Source organism: Globicephala melas, chromosome 9, assembly GCF_963455315.2.
Source record: "Globicephala melas chromosome 9, mGloMel1.2, whole genome shotgun sequence".
NCBI lineage: Eukaryota > Metazoa > Chordata > Mammalia > Artiodactyla > Delphinidae > Globicephala > Globicephala melas.
The window spans coordinates 70,648,759-70,669,368 of record NC_083322.1 but is presented as its reverse complement, the minus strand read 5'-3'; the positions used below and the strand labels follow the sequence as shown (position 1 = coordinate 70,669,368).

Here is a 20,610-nt window from a genome sequence, read left to right as displayed (position 1 = left end):
ATCTCCTCCTACCCCATCGTAGGAAGCTAAAGCTATACTAAAGTGAAAAAAAGGTTTCTTCTCAGGTGTAATAATTGCAGTAGCACACTGGCTGCTCACAGGGGCGTTGACAAAAGTTAAGGGACTTGGGAATGTTCTTACTATGGGACTTTAGGCCCCTGTAGCTTCAGAGCAAAATTGAGTGGTGCCATTTCCTAGGATAGCACTGACCATGTGCCAAGCCCTATGCCAGGGAGTTTTGGGACATTAACCTAATTCCTAGTTCCTAATTCCAGGCACTCTCCAGCAATCTTATGCTCTTGTTATGGATGAAGGAACTGAGTGATTTCCCTCATTCTGGTTCCCCGTGGGATCAGCAATAAAACTTTTAAACCGATCAAGGCTGGATGATTTGTTGTCAGGTACTGCTGCAGAAGCTACACACCACTCTGCAGCCATTACCGAAGGATAAGGGAACCATAAAAAAGCATGGAGAAGGAGGAAGCTTGAGAGAAAAACAGGAAGCACAATCAGGCCCTGGGGCTTATGGAAAAGAATAAAAGTGTACAACTGGGAGCCAGCTAGTCTGGCGTGAGAAGAAATCAAAAGCCCTGGTGGCTTTATAGACGTGAGGATCTTCAAGTCATGGAGACAATTCCTGAGGAAGTTAAGGAAAGTCCAAAGTCCCCCAAGTTGGGGGGTATAGTTGGTTCTTCCCACAGAGGCTAACTGGTATATATCATATCACAGAACTTCAGAGACTTGGACATAATTTATTTCCTTCAATTTACAGATAAGGAAATAAGCACAGCATTTCCATAAACTTCCAATGGATAAAATCACAAATGACTTAGCTGAAATAATGTTTTTCTCAAATTATCTCCTTTAAATATAACTTTCCTCAATTTGACTTTTTTTTTTTAAATTTATTTATTTGGTTTGCATTGGGTCTTAGTTGTGGCAGGTGGGCTGCTTAGTTGCAGCCCGCTGGCTCCTTAGTTGTGGCATGCGAACTCTTAGTTGTGGCATGCATGTGGGGTCTAGTTCCTGGATCAGGGATCAAACCCAGGCCCCCTGCATTGGGAGCGTGGAGTCCTAACCACTGGGCCAGTAGGGAAGTCTCCTCAATTTGACTTCTTGATAGAAGCAGGCTACCTGTTCCAGGTTAATGTTTCTTAATAAGAAACCGGAGCTGTATGGTACACTGCTAAAAGGGTGCAGACACACTTGAAAGTCAGATGAACAGATGGTGAGAGGGACCATTTCACTGAGACAGTGAAGGATCCTGACCAGCATTCTTGCAAGGCTGGAAGGTTACCCCACCTTAGCACTGTGGTAAGCTTACGAGCATTTCCACACAAGGCCAGGATTTTTCCAGGAAGCAGTTTTGAAACCAATGCAGCCCTTAAATCAATGCTGTGCTAAGATGCCAATGTTTCATACCTTAGAACATGCGGAAGATGGTTTTAATCTAAAAATTTTTCAGAACCAGAAATGATTGCTGTAGTCAGATAAAATAGAAATATTAAATATACAATGGCTATTGCTTAACATTCACAAAACAATTAATTAATTACAATTAAGTTAGATTAATTGGGTGGGAGGGGTACAAAGATGCCCTAGGCCACGTAAGTTCACATGCTACTCGGGTGCACAGAAAAGTAGAGAACTAGCTCTAATGACCCGTCATAATTACTATCATTAGAGTATGGTCAAAACACTTCAATGGCACAGAGCAGGTTGTCGATTTTAAACTAGGCTTTGATGGGTAACTAGCATTTCACCAGAAAGAGCATGATGTTGGGAAGAGGGATATGACTGAGCCAGGTGTTGGGGCAGGGGAGGCCTAACCATATCTTAATAATGACCTTCACATTTTAATCACTTTTCTCACCATCATGGTAATTGGAACCCTAAATTATGGATAATATTTGAAATTCAGGTGAATAAAATACACATAAACTGAAAATTATGTCTCTCAATAGAGCTATTTCTTTAGCCATTGACATCAAGAAGACCTTAGTTTCAATCAAAAGATTCAAACTCTCTTATGAAATGGACACTGGCAAAAGTTAGAAAAATGGACAATATTAAATGTCACAGGGATTTAGGAAAGTAAAAACCATCACACATTACTGGTGAGACTGTGGACTGGTATAGCAATTCTGGTGACTATTTCAGCACTGCACACCATGACCCAGAGGTTCTCCTGCTGCTCAAGAAATTCTCATTTAGCTACAGAGTGATGAGTGTGGATATACACTAAAGCATTTTTTGGTGGTGGGTGAGAACTGGAGGTCACTGGGGAATCCAACTGGAGAACAGGTAGGTAAAATGGAGGAGTACCCAACATGGATTATTACAGTGATTAAAAGCAATTAGGCATATGCATCCATTATGATGTGACTAGCTCTAAAAAGAGCTAGTCTTATTTTTATCACATGCTTAGTGATAAGAATAAGAAATGGAATGAGATTGATAACACCATGCCATTTAAATCCCCTAAAATTCATGAGTACAAAGCAAAAAATACATGTATGATGTAAGAACCCATGCAAACAAAAATACAGGAGAAAATGACTGCATATAGGGGAAAGGAAAATGCCTGTGGGGATAGAAGATACCGAGGAAGAAAGGAAGGAAGGAAGGGAGTGGGGAGGGAAGAAGGGAGGGAGAATTCCTTTCTTGCTCTTAAGAAGACAAAGAAGTCAACAGATGACCCTTGACAGAATACTAACTATGTAATCACCCACTTTTTAAGAGGCTCATAGAAAAAGTGAATGTAGAATTTTCAAGTTACTGCATGCTCAAAATTATCTACACTATGCACGAGCATCAGAAACATTAGAAAAAGAATATAAGTACCTACCAGGCTTTGGTGAGCAGCAGTCTGGACTGGTGTAAAGGAGAGTGGTCTAAGCATCTTACACTTGAGCTCTACCACTCACTGGCTTATGACTCTGGGTAGCTGCCTACCTTCCCTTGACATCAGATCCTTCAGCCTAAGACTGGAGAACCTCTGACTAGATCTATCAGGAAATATCTGTTCTATCAGAGCGGCATCTAGGAAGACATGCTTGTAAGCCTCAATCTGTTTTGGCTTTAAAAGGTTCCAAATCCCCAAATCTAGATTATCTAAATAAAAAGAAGAACCACATTAAAAACAAACAAGTAAACAAAGAAATGAAACTCTTAATCATTTAATGTTTGCCTACGGCTTTCATGGTATTTTTCAGTATAGTATTTATTTTCCATTCTTCTTTCAGACAGCTGATAGAAAATTAAAATCTCCATGTGATGAATAAATTTTTTTAGGCAGTAAAAATCTCTAAGTTTTCATTTTTACTGGACACCCAAGAATGTATTACTAAAATGGTTTGGAGGAAAAAAAAAATTATCATTTGACAGGGCTTCCTTTGCATTTAAAAGTCACTGATGTTTTGTTAAAGGCCTTGGTTTACATTATTGACTCATGTTATTCCTAGTAAATGATTCTTGTGTCATAGCAACCTCCTTTCCTCTGGGGCGGGGGGGAGGGTCTTATTTGCAGCTATCTAAAACCATAGCTCTACACCCACACAGAAGGGAGCATAACATTTACAGCAAATGTCACAACAACTATTATGAAACAACAGGCAGATGAGTCATGTGAGATTGGGGCAAAACAAGTGACATTTCAGATGATTTTAGAGTACTTAACCTTATTATTAGAATCCATTTTTAAAATCGTTTGTATCTGCTGGAAAAAATTATTTAAAAAATAGCATAGCAGAGCCAGCCACTAATGTTCAACTAGAAATAAACCAGCGGCTTGGCTACTGTTAAAATAGCTATCAAATAAATCTACCAAATCTAAAATAATGGTGTTGATATTCATGGAAACATATTTGAACCCACAGGCCCACAGTATTAACAATAAAGTAACTAGATAGGTAAAGACATCTCTGACTGGAGTTGGAAATAGAAACTCCTGAGGTTTCAGCTCCCCAACCAAGTTTACAAATGAGTAAAGCAAGTAGCTCCAGGGATCCGAGTTCGGGACTGAGCATATGTAAGAAATTGAAGAAATGGAACAGAAGTGGCCAGAGCAGATGGAGGCTCAGTCTCACGTGAGATTTGCTGGCTTGGTGACAAACATACTAATGAGTTTTCCCTACTAGAAGTCAGTATTGATACCAACAACAAAAAATGAACTTGTTCTGCACTTCACAATTTAATACCTGCCTTCCAAGCACTGATTCCCCACCACAAAGCTGCTGGGGTAGTCATTACCACCTTTCACTAGATAAAGAATCTGAGGTTCAGGGCAAGTTCAGCAACTTAACCAATGATGACAAAGTAGTTGGTTTTGCAGCCAGGTTCCTTGGGAGCCTTCTGAATGGAAGACCCATACATCTGAATGCAATGTGCGGTTTCCTCAGCCTGGACTTACGAGTAAATTCTCCCCTTACTTCTGTCTTAACCTTTATTTAAATTATGCAGAACACATGAATTATGAGAGAGAAAATTTTCTTTTTACCTAAGCCTCAAGATCAGCCTGAAATACAGCCTTACTTTCCTATTTCCTAAGCAGCAAAAAGGGAGTAGAATCCCATTCGTTTACATGGGATCTGAAAGAATTAGGTGACATGCTTTTCTACTTCCCGGTCACAGAACAGAGAGTTGATTCAAATGTACACTGTTACACTATTTTAAGCAAAGATGGTAGAATAAGCCTATTTTATAAATGGTAAAGTATGCAACCAATTTGATTTTTGAAAGTGTAATGATGTAAATTTTTCATACCCCAAAATATTTCTGTTGATGTGACATCACATGCTATTATTAATCTTAGATGTCTGTAAACATCATACTAAATTCAAAATGATTAATCCAAAATTGGCTGAAAAACATTGTTTTTTCCTCTTTTCTCTAGTTTAGGTGGAAATATTTGGTGTTACAAGACGAGGATATTAATTTGCTGACAGTTTCAGTCTGAATTCTGCTGTCTCCTCACCTCTCCAGTATGAATTATGCTACAGACCTCTGTAAATGCAATGCAGCAGAAAACCACATGTTAGCCATCAGGGCTGAATTTTTTGTTCTGGGCCACGGAGAGGCTACCCATCAGTGCATAAAGGTCTGCCCACCTGGCCTTTTGGATCATAGTTCAGACACACAATTAATTCATTATGAGGTAAGTCACTGCTTGCTTTTGAACTAGTCTTTCCAGCTTTGGAGGTGAACATCCTGTCACTGACCTGAAGAAATACCTCTACTCTTTCAAACTCCATTCAATCACATTTCCTTCTGTTTTTTTTTTTTTTTTTTAAACTGGTGGGGGTGGAAGGAAAGAATATGTCAACAATTCGCTGAAAAGCTGGGGCATATAAACAGATAGTTGTGTTTAGGTATCAGCAAAAGGTTTTAGGAATATAAAACAGATTAAAATAGTAAAAGCAAATTCCTTTCATTTACATTCTCCACTGTATATATTTTGAAATTTAATGATAGGGTCACACAATCTGGAACACTCTATTTAATTTACCAGGTTTTAAAAAGCTTGAAGACAAAATCTCACCTTTTCCCATTTATATCCAGTCTCATGAATATGTATTGCTTCGTTGTTTCTTAATGTCGTACTAAGCGCTATATGCATATGTTTGTATTTATAATGAAAGGTTATATGTATCTTCATCTTTAGTAACAAACCATGTCCCCCACTGCCTTCCTCCCCCTTGAGAGGTAACCACCATGCTAAATTCTGTGTTCATCACTCCCTCGCTTTTTTAAAATATACTTTTATTACATACGTTTTTCCGATCAAAATACTGTACTGCCTGTTTCTGAACTTAACAAAATACTATCAAGCTGTAAGTGGTCTTCCACACCTTTTTGTACTAACAATGCTTTTCTAAGAATCATAAATACTGTTTAATGAATGTGGTTTAGTGTGTTTTCATTTTCCAAGGATACAGAATTCATCCAGAACCTATTAAGAACCCAGATCTTTTAGTGTTTCTGCAATTGAAACTCATTCTTCAAACTGAGAGGAAATGGAAATCTAAAGTTTTTTTAGAAATATTTGTGACCAAGTTGTTCTTTTCCTGGAAATTGATTAAAGGGTTGCAGAAAACTGACTGATATTGAGATATAACTGCACTAACAGAAATACAATGCTTGTAACCAATAGTCCAAGAATCCCACTTACATCTATGGCCATAAATACATGTGAAATATTTATTCCACCTGGTATCATGTTTTACAAAGAAAAATGAAGACGAGAAAGGGACAATAGGATGGTAAGAAACAAGAAATAGATGGAGGACAGGAAAAAATATAGCGGCCTGAATTGTATTCTTCACATAGCTGAAAGATGGTCATAAGCAACAGAGCATCTATCTATTCTGCTCATTTTCCTTGGAAAATTGAGGGAAAATTTTGAAATCTAAAATGAATGTCTATTCCTCTAGAAAGAATTTACTTTTGCTTTTTCCAGATACCTAGGGAACTAAAAATCTGGGGCACTTTAAATTAAATTAACAGTTTGAGGTTATGAAAATTCGGGCTACAACTAGCTTCTGGTTACAACTTCTCCAGGAAAGACTCTGCCCCTGCTCTGGTCTACATCAAGACACCTCCATGGGTGGGGATGAGGGACTCACCAATGTAGCACAGATATGGGTCTTTGGGTTTGAATGGTTTCCTGTTAGATTATCCTCTTTGGTCAGTACTGGGCTTTGCCTTCTCTCTCCCTTCGGAGTTATGTGAGGCTCTGAAAACCAAAACTCAAGTATACAAATGTCCTCAGAGAGGAAGTGACTTCACTGGCTCCAGTCCTTTCCTTATCAGGGACAACCTTCCCTTATATTTTGTCCAGATAATTTATAACTTATAAATAATTTATTATACATGTATGTGTGAATGTATGAAGTTACAGACACAGATGTTGGCATAATGTACAGAAGACATTTCTATCAGTCAAGCTAACCGTCCAAAATCAACCAGGTTGCCCCAGGAGACAGTGAAGCGAGTGCCCTTTGAATAAAAAGTGCTCTGGTGGCAGTCTGATAATCACATATCAGGAGAGCTACACAGATGGTTCAGGAATCAGAGATTTGATCAGTCCCTTTCAGCCCCAAAGGATCATGACTCTATAAAACACAATGGAAGAAGCATGTCACAGTTATATATGAGAAGTTACTACACCAGCTTCCCCTGCATAGAGCAATGCATGGTAAGGAGGCATTATAATGACAGAAAAGAAATATTGAGAATTTCAGTCGATTGATGGTGACTCCAAAACAGCTGATTCCACAGGAGTGGCTGTTGCCTTTGCTTAGCCTACTACAGAAACTACATAGACAAATTCTTGCTGACTCACAAATTTACTTTCCTCTATTGTTGTATCACTGGTTTCAATAAATCGTATGCCAAAAAACAAATGTTATTAAAGTTGACCGCATACAGTCAGAAAAAAAAATCATGTGTTATTTCAGACCAGTTTCCTTTAATCTTTCATTTTTCAAGGTCAGAGTTCACATATCATTTATCTTTATAGCCCCACTGCCAGGCAAAATGACTGGCACATAGTAGGTCCTTAATACATGTTTGCTTAGTGGAGCTCTGTGTTCCTCAATTATGATACTTCAACAATTTTCTCATTACTCTTCAGGTCCATTGGATAAAACACCTAACTTGTTTTGGGCAACTGTTCTTCTGAGAGGTTTGCATGATGTTGTTTTACTTACTGATGGGTCTATTCCCATCAGGATAACCAAGAACGATGCAGAAGGACTTCTGAGTTGTACAACTGCTGGGCAGTATATACTCAGCATCACTAAGAGTGGTTTCTTTGAGGATTATACTTCAGTATTTTCAAACCATGACTGTCATCCAAACTTTGTAAATCAGATTGAGTTTATTCAATTCCACACATTATAAACCTATCAGAAAAATAACTAAGAACGGGTGGCTTTAAACTTCAATTCAGAAATATCACTGCATTTTAGGGGGCTAATCGAGGATTAACTTTTAAAAGAACCAAAATAATGAGTCTTACCTCAGCCTGAGGAGTAGGGGGCAAAACCGAAGTCTCATTTTCAGTAACATTACCAGTTGGCCCATTGTTTGGTGAACTGGGACCAGACCCTGGAGAACTGCTACTGACTGAGGATTCTGAAAAACATTGTGAAGTACGAATACACTCATGAAAAACATACAAAGATGAACTGCAGTTATACTCTAAGTAATATACAGAAGCGAACATTGTTTCTCTTCCCCTACGTGAATGACTAAATAAAAAGAACTGTGAAAAATTTTGGAACATTTCTGAATTTCCATACCACGTTTCTTCCTTTGCTTTCACTGCTAAAAATACAACATAGTATTCATTAATTTTAGAGAAGTAGAGATATCCAGTTAGAGAGGATTGTAGAAGCTTTCGATTAGGGGAAAAAAAAAAAGAATGTAATCTCCTCTTACTTGCTCTTGTGCTACCATAAATAATAACAGTAATAGAGATAATGGACTTGCATAATTCATAAAAACATGCCATCAACAAATGAGGCCTGGAGTCATTCCTGTTGTGTGTGGAAAGATTGCTTATATGCTATGTTATAAATGGCTCTTTATTTAATTTACTAAGGCTGTACCTTATTACAGCACATCTTAGTCAAAGTTGTATGAAGAAAATACAACATAAGATAAAATCTCAATATTGTATTGATGGCCTTGTACAACATTGGCTAACCTTAGCTCTACCCAACTTATTTTCCAGAAGATGATAAGTTGCCTAAATTTAATACGTTCAATTTTAAACATCAATATAACAAGAAACTCATTTAAGCAAGAGTTGGATAACAACAATATAGATCATCTCTATCATCTTCAGATATAAAATTCACACACATTTCAAGTTACAAAGGAAGAAATGCACTTACTAAAATATCTAATTAATGAAATAGAAACTTTCAGTTCCTAGAAATATAGCTAAGAGAGGCCATCTTATCAAGCCTTGGCAAATTATCTGTTGAGCTCTAATCAATCCCCTATCACCTTCCATAGTTCATTCATTTGAACATTTTTCTAGGTGACTCATCCTTATACCTTGTCTACTCAGCTCTGCACAGATGATCGTGGCCTCACACTTCTCAGAGACTGACAACTTCTGACATGATTTCTATCAGTGACTTTTCTTTCTACCTCATGATTTTGTCATCCACACTCTCCTTGCCCGTGTCAAAGTGAAAGCATTTCTCTTCTGCTCCCCGCTCCAATGCGGGCACCATCACCCTCACCCATGACCCAGTCCCCTTAACACTTGCTTTAGAATTCTGCTCCAGCAATTATTTTGAATCTTCAGGTCCTCCTTTTCCACTGGAATTGTCCCTCTAGTCTGAAAGCATGCTAATAACTTGTGAGAAGTAGTGTGCTTGTTCTTTGAGACCAGGCAATCTAGCTTGCTCACTGTGGACTGCAATTGTTCTCTTGAACACCCCGAAATTTGAAGGCTTTTGACAAAACAGTTCTCATTCTCCTCATCCTTTCTACAAGAAGATTCTCCACTTCCATGTTTGTTTTTCCATCTCTCTGGCTGTTCCTCCTTCGACCAATTTCTAAATGTAGATATTCACTGAAGTTTGTAGCCTTACCCTATTTCTCTTTCCCTTGTCAAAATCACTCAAAATTATGACATCATACTATCATTTTTATGCAGAATACTCCCATAAAACTTTTATTTCTTGTCTTTCCTTCTCATAATTTCTAGGCTGAATCTCTTTGGAATACTGGACATTTTTCATCTTTTTTTTTTTTTTTTTGCAGTACGTGGGCCTCTCACTGTTGTGGCCTCTCCCGTTGCAGAGCACAGGCTCCGGATGCACAGGCTCAGCGGCCATGGCTCACGGGCCCAGCCGCTCCGTGGCATGTGGGATCTTCCCAGACTGGGGCACGAACCCGTGTCCCCTGCAGCGGCAGGCAGACTCCCAACCACTGCGCCACCAAGGAAGCCCCTTTCATCTCTTTTTATATGTGTATCAAACTCAGTGTATTTCAATATTAAATGTGCTCTGCTTACCTCTGTTTATCACTACCCTTACAGTCATTCTCATTCCCTTCCCTGCTCCAAATCTAATCAATTACTACATTATTTAGTTTTGTTCTTTACATCATTTCTCATCTACTTCTGACTACAATGATTTCAGCTTAATCCCTCAGCCCTCATTACTCTCTCATGGACTACAGCAAAAGTCTCCTGTATTTCTAAGTTGCTACAGCAGTCAGTCTCTCCAAACTTTCCTTAAACTGTTGCCAGATGGATCATAGCAAGACAACTTTCACTATGTTCCTCTGCTCCAAAAAGGAGCCTAACATTATTTCCTAATATTGCCCTTTCTGAACTCTGCACTCAGTCAAATTTAAATCCCCTACTCTCCGTATGTGCTGCTTTCCCATTTCATGCTTTTTTATCCTCCTTTTCCTCCACCTACTTCATTGAAGGTCCAATCCCACCTCTATGCTCAAAGCCTGGCTCACATACCATCTGTCACCTGTGAATGGAAGCTCCCAATTTTCAGGCTATAGTTGCTTGCCCTCCCTTGGAACACCTATTACTTTCAACTTTCTATTATAAATATTTCTCTACTCAGAAGTGCAGTACCAATGGAAAGAATGTGAGACTGGTGGCAGAATTCTGATCCTGCCACCTACCGACTGTGGGATTTCATCAAGTCAATGATATCATAAAATTCTTAAATACATATTGCTCACTACCTTTCGGTCTATATATCTTGCTTACATTTGATTAGTCTATTTTTATATTTGCCTCTTTCTTGTTTACTTTTCTTTTAACAAAGAAGATGCACATTAAAAAAAATACTTCAAGAGCTTCCTTCCCCTGGACTCCTAACTCTTGTCTTTCCTGTATGACTACACACTGACTTCTCATTAAAGTCCCATTTCTGTATCCTGTCTTTAAAAGAACAAAAGTAAAAATGAAAACTATTTTTAAACATTCTGTCTTGTCAATTTAAAATTACGTTATTTATATTATTTTATGTGATACTTACACAGAAGTATTTCCTTATGTAGAAATCACTATGATAGGCGCTAGAATTCAAGACAACAAATACTACAACAGGATTCTACAGCATCACGCTGGATAGGGTTTGGGAGGGGAGGCAGCAACTGATTTTCTGGGAACACTGACAAAAATCTCTGAGAAGAAATAATATCATAACTGGGGCTTGAATAAGAGCAGCTCATGAAATGGGGTCAGTGGAGAAGGGAAGAGTGGAGGAGAAGACGTTGCAGGCACAGGGATGTTAGAATTTTAAATTAACATGGCTTTGGGGGTGGGGAGGGGCGGAAAACTCTTGGCTTTGAAAAAGAGGAAGATGATAAGTGGTTCCCATGTCAATTACTGGGAAGAGAGAGGTGGCATGGGTTTGGAAAAAGCAAACACTTGAACCTATGAAACAAGGAAGAGAGAGGTAGAGGTGAAAAAAGAAAAGCAGTGGGAATTCAACTGCTATGATGCTATGGTGGTCTCTGACTCAATAGCAAAAATAATTAGTATTAAGATCCAAACAGAGCTCATCCTAATTACATGAAAGCTGGCAAAGAAAGGGAAAGGAGTACGGGTAAAGAAAGCTGTGTGTCCAGTAGTTCATATCCTCCAAAGATATTTAGAATAACTGCAACATACCAGTTAAAAATATCTACCAAAGCATCCATGAGTCCTAGCTTATTGATCAGAAATGTGTGTCTAATAAATGTACAAGTCTCTTCAAATACATGTTTTTTTCCTCAGTTGAAAAGGGGAGTTATTATATCCCAAAATTAGAAAGAGAAAATTATGATATTTCACAAGTAAAGAAATCTTAGTAGAACTCTAGCAAATCATAACCCTTACAAATGAGAAGTAATTGTTACTCAAATAAGCATTGAGCTAAATCCCACTGAAATTTGGTAAGGACGAGAAAGTGACCATGGGAAAAAAGTTATGATCAAGAAAAAGATTAGGGGCTTCCCTGGTGGCGCAGCAGTTGAGAGTCTGCCTGCCGATGCAGGGGACACGGGTTCGTGCCCCGGTCCGGGAAGATCCCACATGCCGCGGAGCGGCTGGGCCCGTGAGCCATGGCCGCTGAGCCTGCACATCCGGAGCCTGTGCTCCGCAACGGGAGAGGCCACCACAGTGAGAGGCCCGCGTACCACAAAAAAAAAAAAAAAAAAGATTAATAGGAAAATAGAAAAGAAATTGGGATAAATAAATATGACCTTAAACAATAAGATTCTAAAAAAAAACAAACAAAAAAGCAATATATATGTTTTTCTATTTTCAAGTTTTTCTGTTATGAGAGAACCTACTCTCTCCCACTAGAAAAATCACCTATATTTCGTTACATTAGACAGTTGATATGTTCATTATTGTTTACATTCATTAAAACAGATTCACTCCCCAACTCCCCAACCCCACCAAGGACCTCTATTATGAAAACTTACTTAAGATTTTTATTCACTAAAATACATATAAGTTTCTTGGCATAAAAAGTCTATAACTCTAAATTTAGAATTCAATTGGTCAAAATTAGTGATTATATTTGATACTGGAAAATAAACTCTAGTAAAGTAATTGTTTATTTAATATTTCTTATCCCTCAAGAAAAAATTTTCCCACCAATACTTTCCCTCAGATAAACATATTAATCTGTCAGGACTGAATAGAAGACTAAACATTTTTTTGCCCTAGTAGCCTGTCAAAGCACTGTGTCATTAGTATTCTGTACTTTTCCACCTCTGCCTCTACCTCTGCAATCTTCTCCATACTGTCTCCCTAAACTAGATACTATCATGACCAAAGAAGACATAGAAAACAAATAATTTGTTAAAACTTGCTAAGAATAAGATCTGATATTGGAGAAATAATACCAACTGACTATATTGGTATAAGCACAATTTTCCTTGGGGATGGAGACAAATGGTTGTAGATTACCATTTCTTTATTGATGCAACTAAAGGAAATGACCAGATACAATGCATAGCTCTAAGTAGGTACTCGATAAACAGTAGTCAGTACTGTTATTCTGGCTAGCCTTATTGGTTCTGGTATCCCTGTGTCTTCTCCAATTTCAGACCAGGTACAAATGGGACTAGCGGGCTTTGTAAGACATCAGGTTGAATTTCCTAACCTGTTCACCCCACTACTAACCAGGCAGCTAAAAAAATAAGAACTCTTCCATTTGAGACTAGTGAAAATGACAGTTTTTTTCCCTTCATAAAAGGCAATATATCCCCCTCCTGCCATAAGTCCCAGTTCACTAGTAAACACATAAAGTCATTTATGAGTTCTGTAAATTTGTTGAAAAGTCAAGGTTTTGCTGTTCCACGTAGTTTAATTTTCCCAGATGTATTTTGTACATTCATGTCTGAGTATGGGGGAAGTGTTCTTCTTGGACCTCCCTCTGCTCATTTCTGATCAAATTTCATTAAAAGTTATGTTCTCCTGGCTGGCATTCCCAAAATGGACTGCTTGTTTCTGAAAAGATTAAGGTGAGCTTTGGCATTCCCTAGTTATGCCTATTGACACACAGTTCTGTTTTTCATTCATTTCCTGTTTAACACAGTGAATGCATGGCAAGGTTTACTGAACTACTTGTGAGTTTTCAATATAATTTCCTTTCAAGAAATGTTTCTCCTCAAAATAACTTTTAATATACAACAGGTATATTTTTCTAAACTTTTTTTGTTCATTCATTTTTAGTGTATATCTGCCCAGTCCTCAATTACCTGTCACCTCAAACATTCGCTTCTTGAATGAAGTGACAACATTTCCATCCTTCCGCCTGAGTAAGGGGCTGCTTCTCCTCTCTGCCACTTTCTGTTTTAACCTGGACCGCACCTTCAAGTTGGGCTCAGAGGCTGGGGATTGAGACAAAGAAAATAGATAAAAATTAAAAAATGGAGAGCCAATCGCTCCTGTGTATAAAAAAACGGCTCACCCTTTTCATAGTCCCTTCTCATCTCAAAGTAAAACCCCAAGCATGTAAATAAGGCATTGACTATAAATTAATTAAACAGACAAATGTCATAATTATTTTTATGAAATATGTGAAATGTTCTTCTACTTCTCTAAATGTAAAGTGAAAAAGGAGAAAAAATATGTTTCGACTTATTTTACGTAGCAGAATTGGGATTGTTAACGGGAAGTTAAATGACTGAGTATGTCTGGGTCAGAGTAAGATTTATTACACTTCATTGTCAGTTCTTTCAATTCTCTCAAGGGTGAAACTCAATAACCACAAAAACAGTACCTTAATGTGATTTTAGAGACTCTAGGCTGACTTCTGGTAATAAGAAGACACCTCTGCAGCATATAATTTATGTCTGATTCTGACTCCTGAAATATTTCATTGTCAGTAGTTTCGAACCTGAAATCCTGGGAAAATATACTCGGTATAATAACACAAAACCAAGTAGAATCACTATGAATAAACCTTTGTATACAGTGAGTACACAATCAATTAGAAAGGAAGGGTAGCCAAGTCTTATTACTAAAGTTCTGAGTTAGGTTATATGTTCCAAAATACAAATGCACATTATTCATACATACGTTACTATCTCTTTGGTTGAACTATCCTAAATAGCGATGCTCTATAATTAGTCATTATTTATTAGGTTTTTAAGTGATTATACTTTAGAAGAAAGGAAACATTGGACTGAGTCTGTAGTAGAAATCGGTGATTATGATGGTGCTGGTGGAGATGATAATGATGATGATGATTAGGGAAACAATGTTTCTGATGACAACTAACGTTCACAGAGTGATTATTATGTTCCACTACTGTCCTAAAAGCTTTGTCAATATTAACCTCTTCAAACATAAAAATCCATATGGGATAGATTCTACTTACACCTTGAATATATCAATGAAGAAACCAAAACCCAGACAGGGAAAGTAACTTACCAAGGTCACAAAGGTAAAAAGGGATGATGCCAGGATCTGTACCCAGGTAACCTAGCTCAACTCTAATCTTCTAAATACTGAAAATACTGCTCTTCCACCTTTCTTTATGTATGAACAGTATAACAATTATACAACTGCTTTTCCAAAGCATTACTAATCATCTACATCAGATACAATGTTATAATGTAGCTATAATTCTTGATCAGATAAAATGATTTCTTTGAAGGAATTTTATAATTCTGCCAAACTACAGAGAGTATCAAAAGTAGAACTTACAATCTTTTATTACTCATTTATTTTTTGGTTTTGACTTCAAAATCCTATACTTTACTTTCCTCTTTGTTCTTCTCTTTTTCCCTTTTCTTTAGCTCTGCCTTGGACTGAGAACCCTAGATTTTCTTGGAACTAGCTAGGTAAAATAAAAAAGTTAATTTTTTTGTGTTTTACACTTGATTTTATGCCTGAAAATACTGAAAGTGTAAAAATAAAGGGGTGGTGCTGAAAATATTGTAGAAGTAGAAAATGGGCAGGAGAGGTGGGCAGAGATCAGGACTGAGTACTGAGTACTGCCTAGAGACCTGAAATGTCTTACTTCCTGGGCCTCCCACCTTGAGGCAAAGAAGGGAAACAGTCTGGGGGAAGGATTAAGGTTCTTGCCAGACCTTCCAGGAGTCCAGAGCTTCCTTCAACTCACTTTATCTTAGTAGAGAAGGCTGAGTCTGAATTACTAGCATACAACTTACTCATGAATAAGGGGAAAAAATGGAACTGTATTAACTTACTTAGATTCCACCCCACCCCCGCCCCCTGGTATGTATGTATGTATGTATGTATGTATGTATGTATTTGTTTGTTTGGCGGTACGCGAGTCTCTCACTGTTGTGGCCTCTCCCGTTGCAGAGCACAGACTCCGGACGCGCAGGCTCAGCGGTCATGGCTCACAGGCCCAGCCGCTCCGCGGCATGTGGGATCTTCACAGACCAGGGCACGAACCCGTGTCCCCTGCATCGGCAGGCGGACTCTCAACCACTGCGCCACCAGGGAAGCCCTATTTTAAAATGCCTTTAAAACACCAATTTTGTCTCTGAAAAGCTGTAGGTTAATAAATATATTCCATCTAATACCCAGAAAGGAAAAAATGAGGAATCCCTATGTGCTAACTAGATTGGTATCTGCTGTCACCTTGCTTATAACCCTAGGACAAAAATCACAGAGTCTCAGACTTTAATCTAGACATGACTTTATGATGAAGCCTAACAGATTCAACACTACAGACTGGCTCTCCAGAGGAAATACACCAACTGATTCATCACTTCAAAGATGGAGGAGAAAAGTCACTGTGTTTTCAGCGGGAATATGTGGAGTTGAGACCACACTTCCCAGCTACGCGATTTTCAGCGGGACTTTAGTACTATCTGAGCCTGACTCCTCGTTTGTGAAACATGAAACTCTAATACCTTCCTTACTTCACAGAACTGTGGCCACTGGATTAGATACCTGAGAATAACTGCGAAGATCTGGGTGAACGCAAAAGGGAAGAAAAGGTTTACGGAATTTTTATTATTGCTGCTACTGCTGGTGGCGGGGGTGTTACACTAGGGATGGCAGAGCCAGGACCGGGCCCCGGATCCCCAGATTCCCAGTCCAGTCCTCCTGTTCCTAACACATTGCACCAGCTGGGCCCGAGTTTCTGCAATCAAGATGAAAATGTGCCAACAGCTTGGAAAATCAGCATATGCCATTTAAACATTCTACATGAAACCTAGAATTCCATAAGCTTTTCAGAAAAGACTTTACAGGCGGGCAGATAACTTTTGTTCCTACATGTCTATGAGAATGGGCTGGATATACAGCTCTTAAATATCTTTCAATGACAACAACAAAAAAGTGAACATTAGAATAGGAATGAGAACTGGGTCCTGGTTTTGCATCTTTCAGCTACTATCAGTCCGCTCATTCATGCAAATAAGCAATGAAGACACCTTTGTAGTGCATGGAGTGAAATAGATGTGCTTTAAATGCCTGCTTCATGCATTAGGTATTTGGCTTTGGATGAATTACTTTATATCTCTAAATCTCAGTTTCTCGTGTTAAAACGGAGATAGGTTTGTTTTTGTTTTGTTTTTTCCTCCATATGCTCCAACAGATTCCATTTTCCTTCTTTCTCTGAGTTCATGGGACCGAATCCTGGGACTGCATCACTCCAGTCCTTTGCTGGTTGGATTTCATCTGGACTCAACCTATTGGTAGGACTGGCTAGTGATCAAAGAATTAAGGAGTTAGAGACCAGGTATCCTATGCTCTCTCTGCTACCGTGCTGCATCACCAGGTGTAGCTTTGTCTCTTCCTGATTTCATCTCCCTCTTGAGGGCTCTGCTCCACAGCTTCAGCTTTCCCAGCACTCCAGCAACATTATTTCCTCTCCTTGCTTCTTTAGCCCTGGCTTCTCACTGTTGCTATTTTCTGGGTGCCTCAACACCCCTAAGCAGTCCCTTCATAAAAATCTACGACCCATATTGTGTAGGTTCTGTTTCCTGCCAAGACTCTGATCAACACAGTCCTTCATATTTTACAAGGTTATTGTAGACTCAAACAAAATAATGTCCAGTAGAAGATAAACCAGTGGTTCTCAACCAGCAAAGATTTTGACACCAAGGGACATTTGGCTATGTCTGGAGAGATTCTGATTGTCAGTATGGGGAGTTGCTGCTGGAATGTAGTGGGCAGAGGCCAGGGATGCTGCTAAACATCCTACAGTGCACAGGATAGGCCCCCACAGCAAAGAATTATCTGGACCCAAACATCAGTATCATCAAGTGTGAAAAACCTTGGGGTAAGCAATCAGTAAATGCAAGTTGTTAATAACTATACTACACTGGGATGATCAAAGGAGATAATAATATCTGTTGGAGATTCTCAAAGAGGATGTAAAAGAGTATGGGAAGACAAGAAATATTATCAGAAATCAGGGAGTGCTATAGGTGGCTTAAAATATTAAATATTTCAATACACTTTATACTTAGAAATTTATTTTAAAACATTCAAAGCAAAGCTAGTCAACTTCTACTGGTTATGAAGATATGCAGAAAGATTCTCAATTTGGAGTAGGATAATATTTGAGGCACTGTGATATCTTTATCAGCTGAGGACACACCTTTGTAAAAACTAAGAATCACATATTCTATAAAGTGCAACATAAATTTATTTTCTCAAAATGTACAATATACAACTTTTCTAAGTAAAGGTCCAAATCCATTGGTTTTAGCAAAAGCTTTTGCCTGCATTTCAATTTTGATTTTGAGTCACCAGAGATATTAATATCTAAGTGGTGAAGGCAAAGGTTGGAATGATAGATAACCATCATTTAGTCCTTGCAATGCTTTACAAACTCACTCCTAACATTTCAGAAGCCCACACACCAAAGCTCAGCATGATATATACCCAAGCAGTAGAATTAATGACGTATTGAGCTGACTCAGTTTGCAGTTAAGAGTTAATTCCATGTTTAATGCTCTGGTCTCCCCGAAGGCTGAAGATTTCCATTCCAGTGACTTACTAATGGGAGGAAAATCCTCAAGAGCCCAGAAAGAGATCACTAACTGGGGAGACATTCTGCTTGCATTTGAATGTATGTCATGCCTAGCTGCACTAATTGCATTTCTATTTTTAACCCACACCCATCACTCTCTACATCTCAATTAATCACAAAAACAGAAGGCAAGCTTTTAGTGCATGTATTCCCATCTGAATGCATTTGTTGGCTGAGATGAAAACACTGCATGAAAAATTGATTATAATTATTTAAATGAAAACAATGGTAAAGAGAGAACCAAAACCTTTTTCTCTTTTCACTTAAAAAAAAAGTGAAAGAAGGAAAGAGAAAACATGTGAAGAATGCCTTATGAGTTAAATATATTTGAATCTTTCTTCTCATACTGATCTCCATGGTGCAGAGTGAACTTAGGTGTCAGTGGGTATGAAAATAAACAATGGGAAAGAAATAGAAAAGTTAGGTAGGAGAAGCACAAGTTAAAAAATTAGGATTCTAAGGCACAGTAAGTGACAAGGCCCAGACTTGTCATTTCACTAAGAGATTGGTGTGTTGAGCATGTATTTGAGTGTGGAGGTGTCATTTTTGCACATGTACACACATACGAACATGAAAACTATCTTTTGCAGGAGCAAATGGGTCTCTGACACAAACAGACTAGACTCAGCTTTCAATGCTAAGTTTTTCATGTACTAACACCCAGCAAATCTGGGTGAGTTTTCTGATCTCCATGAATCATTCTGTCATCTACGGTAGATGATATATATGGATACATCACGGTGGTAGATTAAAGGGGTGGAATGAAGTTCCTAGCTCAACTGGCCATCACAAAAAAGTTGTTCAATAGAGAGATGTTGAATAAATGAATGTTTAATTGTGTCCACATATAAGACTATGAAACATATTAAAATAAAACAAAATGAATAAAATTAAAACGTAGGCAGAGGGATAGAAGACTAAAAGTGGTTTACTTTTGCTTAGGGCAATAGTATCTATAACAACAACAAAAATAATGATGGTCCTTTTCTGATCTTTCACTTAGTGTATTTAAAATACTTTATGGTTAATAACTGACTTTCCATACTTTCCACACTTTTTTTTTTTTTTTTGTGGTACACGGGCCTCTCACTGTTGTGGCCTCTCCCATTGCGGAGCACAGGCTCCGGATGCGCAGGCTCAGCGGCCATGGCTCATGGGCCCAGCCGCTCCGCGGCATGTGGGATCTTCCCGGACCGGGGCACGAACCCGTGTCCCTTGCATCGGCAGGCGGACTCTGAACCACTGCGCCACCAGGGAAGCCCTTTCCACACTTTTTTTTACTTGCCTGTTTATAATTTCTACTCTATTTACTCTACGTCTTAAATATATCACCTTTTACTATGAATGATTACCTACTTTGTGCATTTTGTTTCTGTTCTTTTTTTTTTTTTTTTTTTTTTTTTGCGGTACGCGGGCCTCTCACTGCTGCAGCCTCTCCCATTGCGGAGCACAGGCTCCGGATGCGCAGGCCCAGCGGCCATGGCTCACGGGCCCAGCCGCTCCGCGGCACGCGGTATCCTCCCGGACCAGGGCACGAACCCGTGTCCCCTGCATCGGCAGGCGGGCCCTCAACCACTGCGCCACCAGGGAAGCCCCTGTTTCTGTTCATTTTTAATCTTAACTTATGAATGTTCTTTACATCAGTAATTTAGACAAAAATTCAATAACTACGTATCATGGTATAAAGAAGTTCTTCATTCTCATTGGATATGATCATAAGGAGAAAAGAAAGATGTTTCCATTGAGTAATGATTAATGATATTATTAATTAAGATCATTAATGATCTATCAAGATTAAGTACTAGATTAAGAAATGTATTTTAATATTAATGAATATTTAAGATACTCAACAATTCCACCTCCATGTTTAGCACTACAATCATCGGTGAAGGTCAAGCTTCCATAGCCAGTGTCAGATCCCTTCTCTGGCATTGTCTATTCTTTTCTACTGGACTAGATATCAGCTTATCAACCTAGCCTACCTCTCTCCTGGATTTCTCCTGCTATTTCCAACCCACAGGGCTACCTTGGAGCTGCCATATTCTGACACTCTGTCACTTAGAACCAAGCAGGTATAACCTATGACCCATTCACTCTA

At 38.6% G+C, this 20,610-nt stretch overlaps 1 protein-coding gene across 1 annotated transcript in view; it reads right to left on the bottom strand.

Moving 5' to 3' along the window:
* HDAC9 (histone deacetylase 9) overlaps positions 1-20,610 on the bottom strand; it is an 812,002-nt gene that overhangs the window by 414,712 nt on the left and 376,680 nt on the right. The window contains exons 8-9 of the mRNA XM_060304692.2: positions 13,747-13,878; positions 8,021-8,136 (exon numbers count right to left, since the gene is read on the bottom strand). Coding sequence (XP_060160675.1) covers positions 8,021-8,136; positions 13,747-13,878 — 248 coding nt within the window. The remainder of the gene's footprint in view (positions 1-8,020; positions 8,137-13,746; positions 13,879-20,610) is intronic.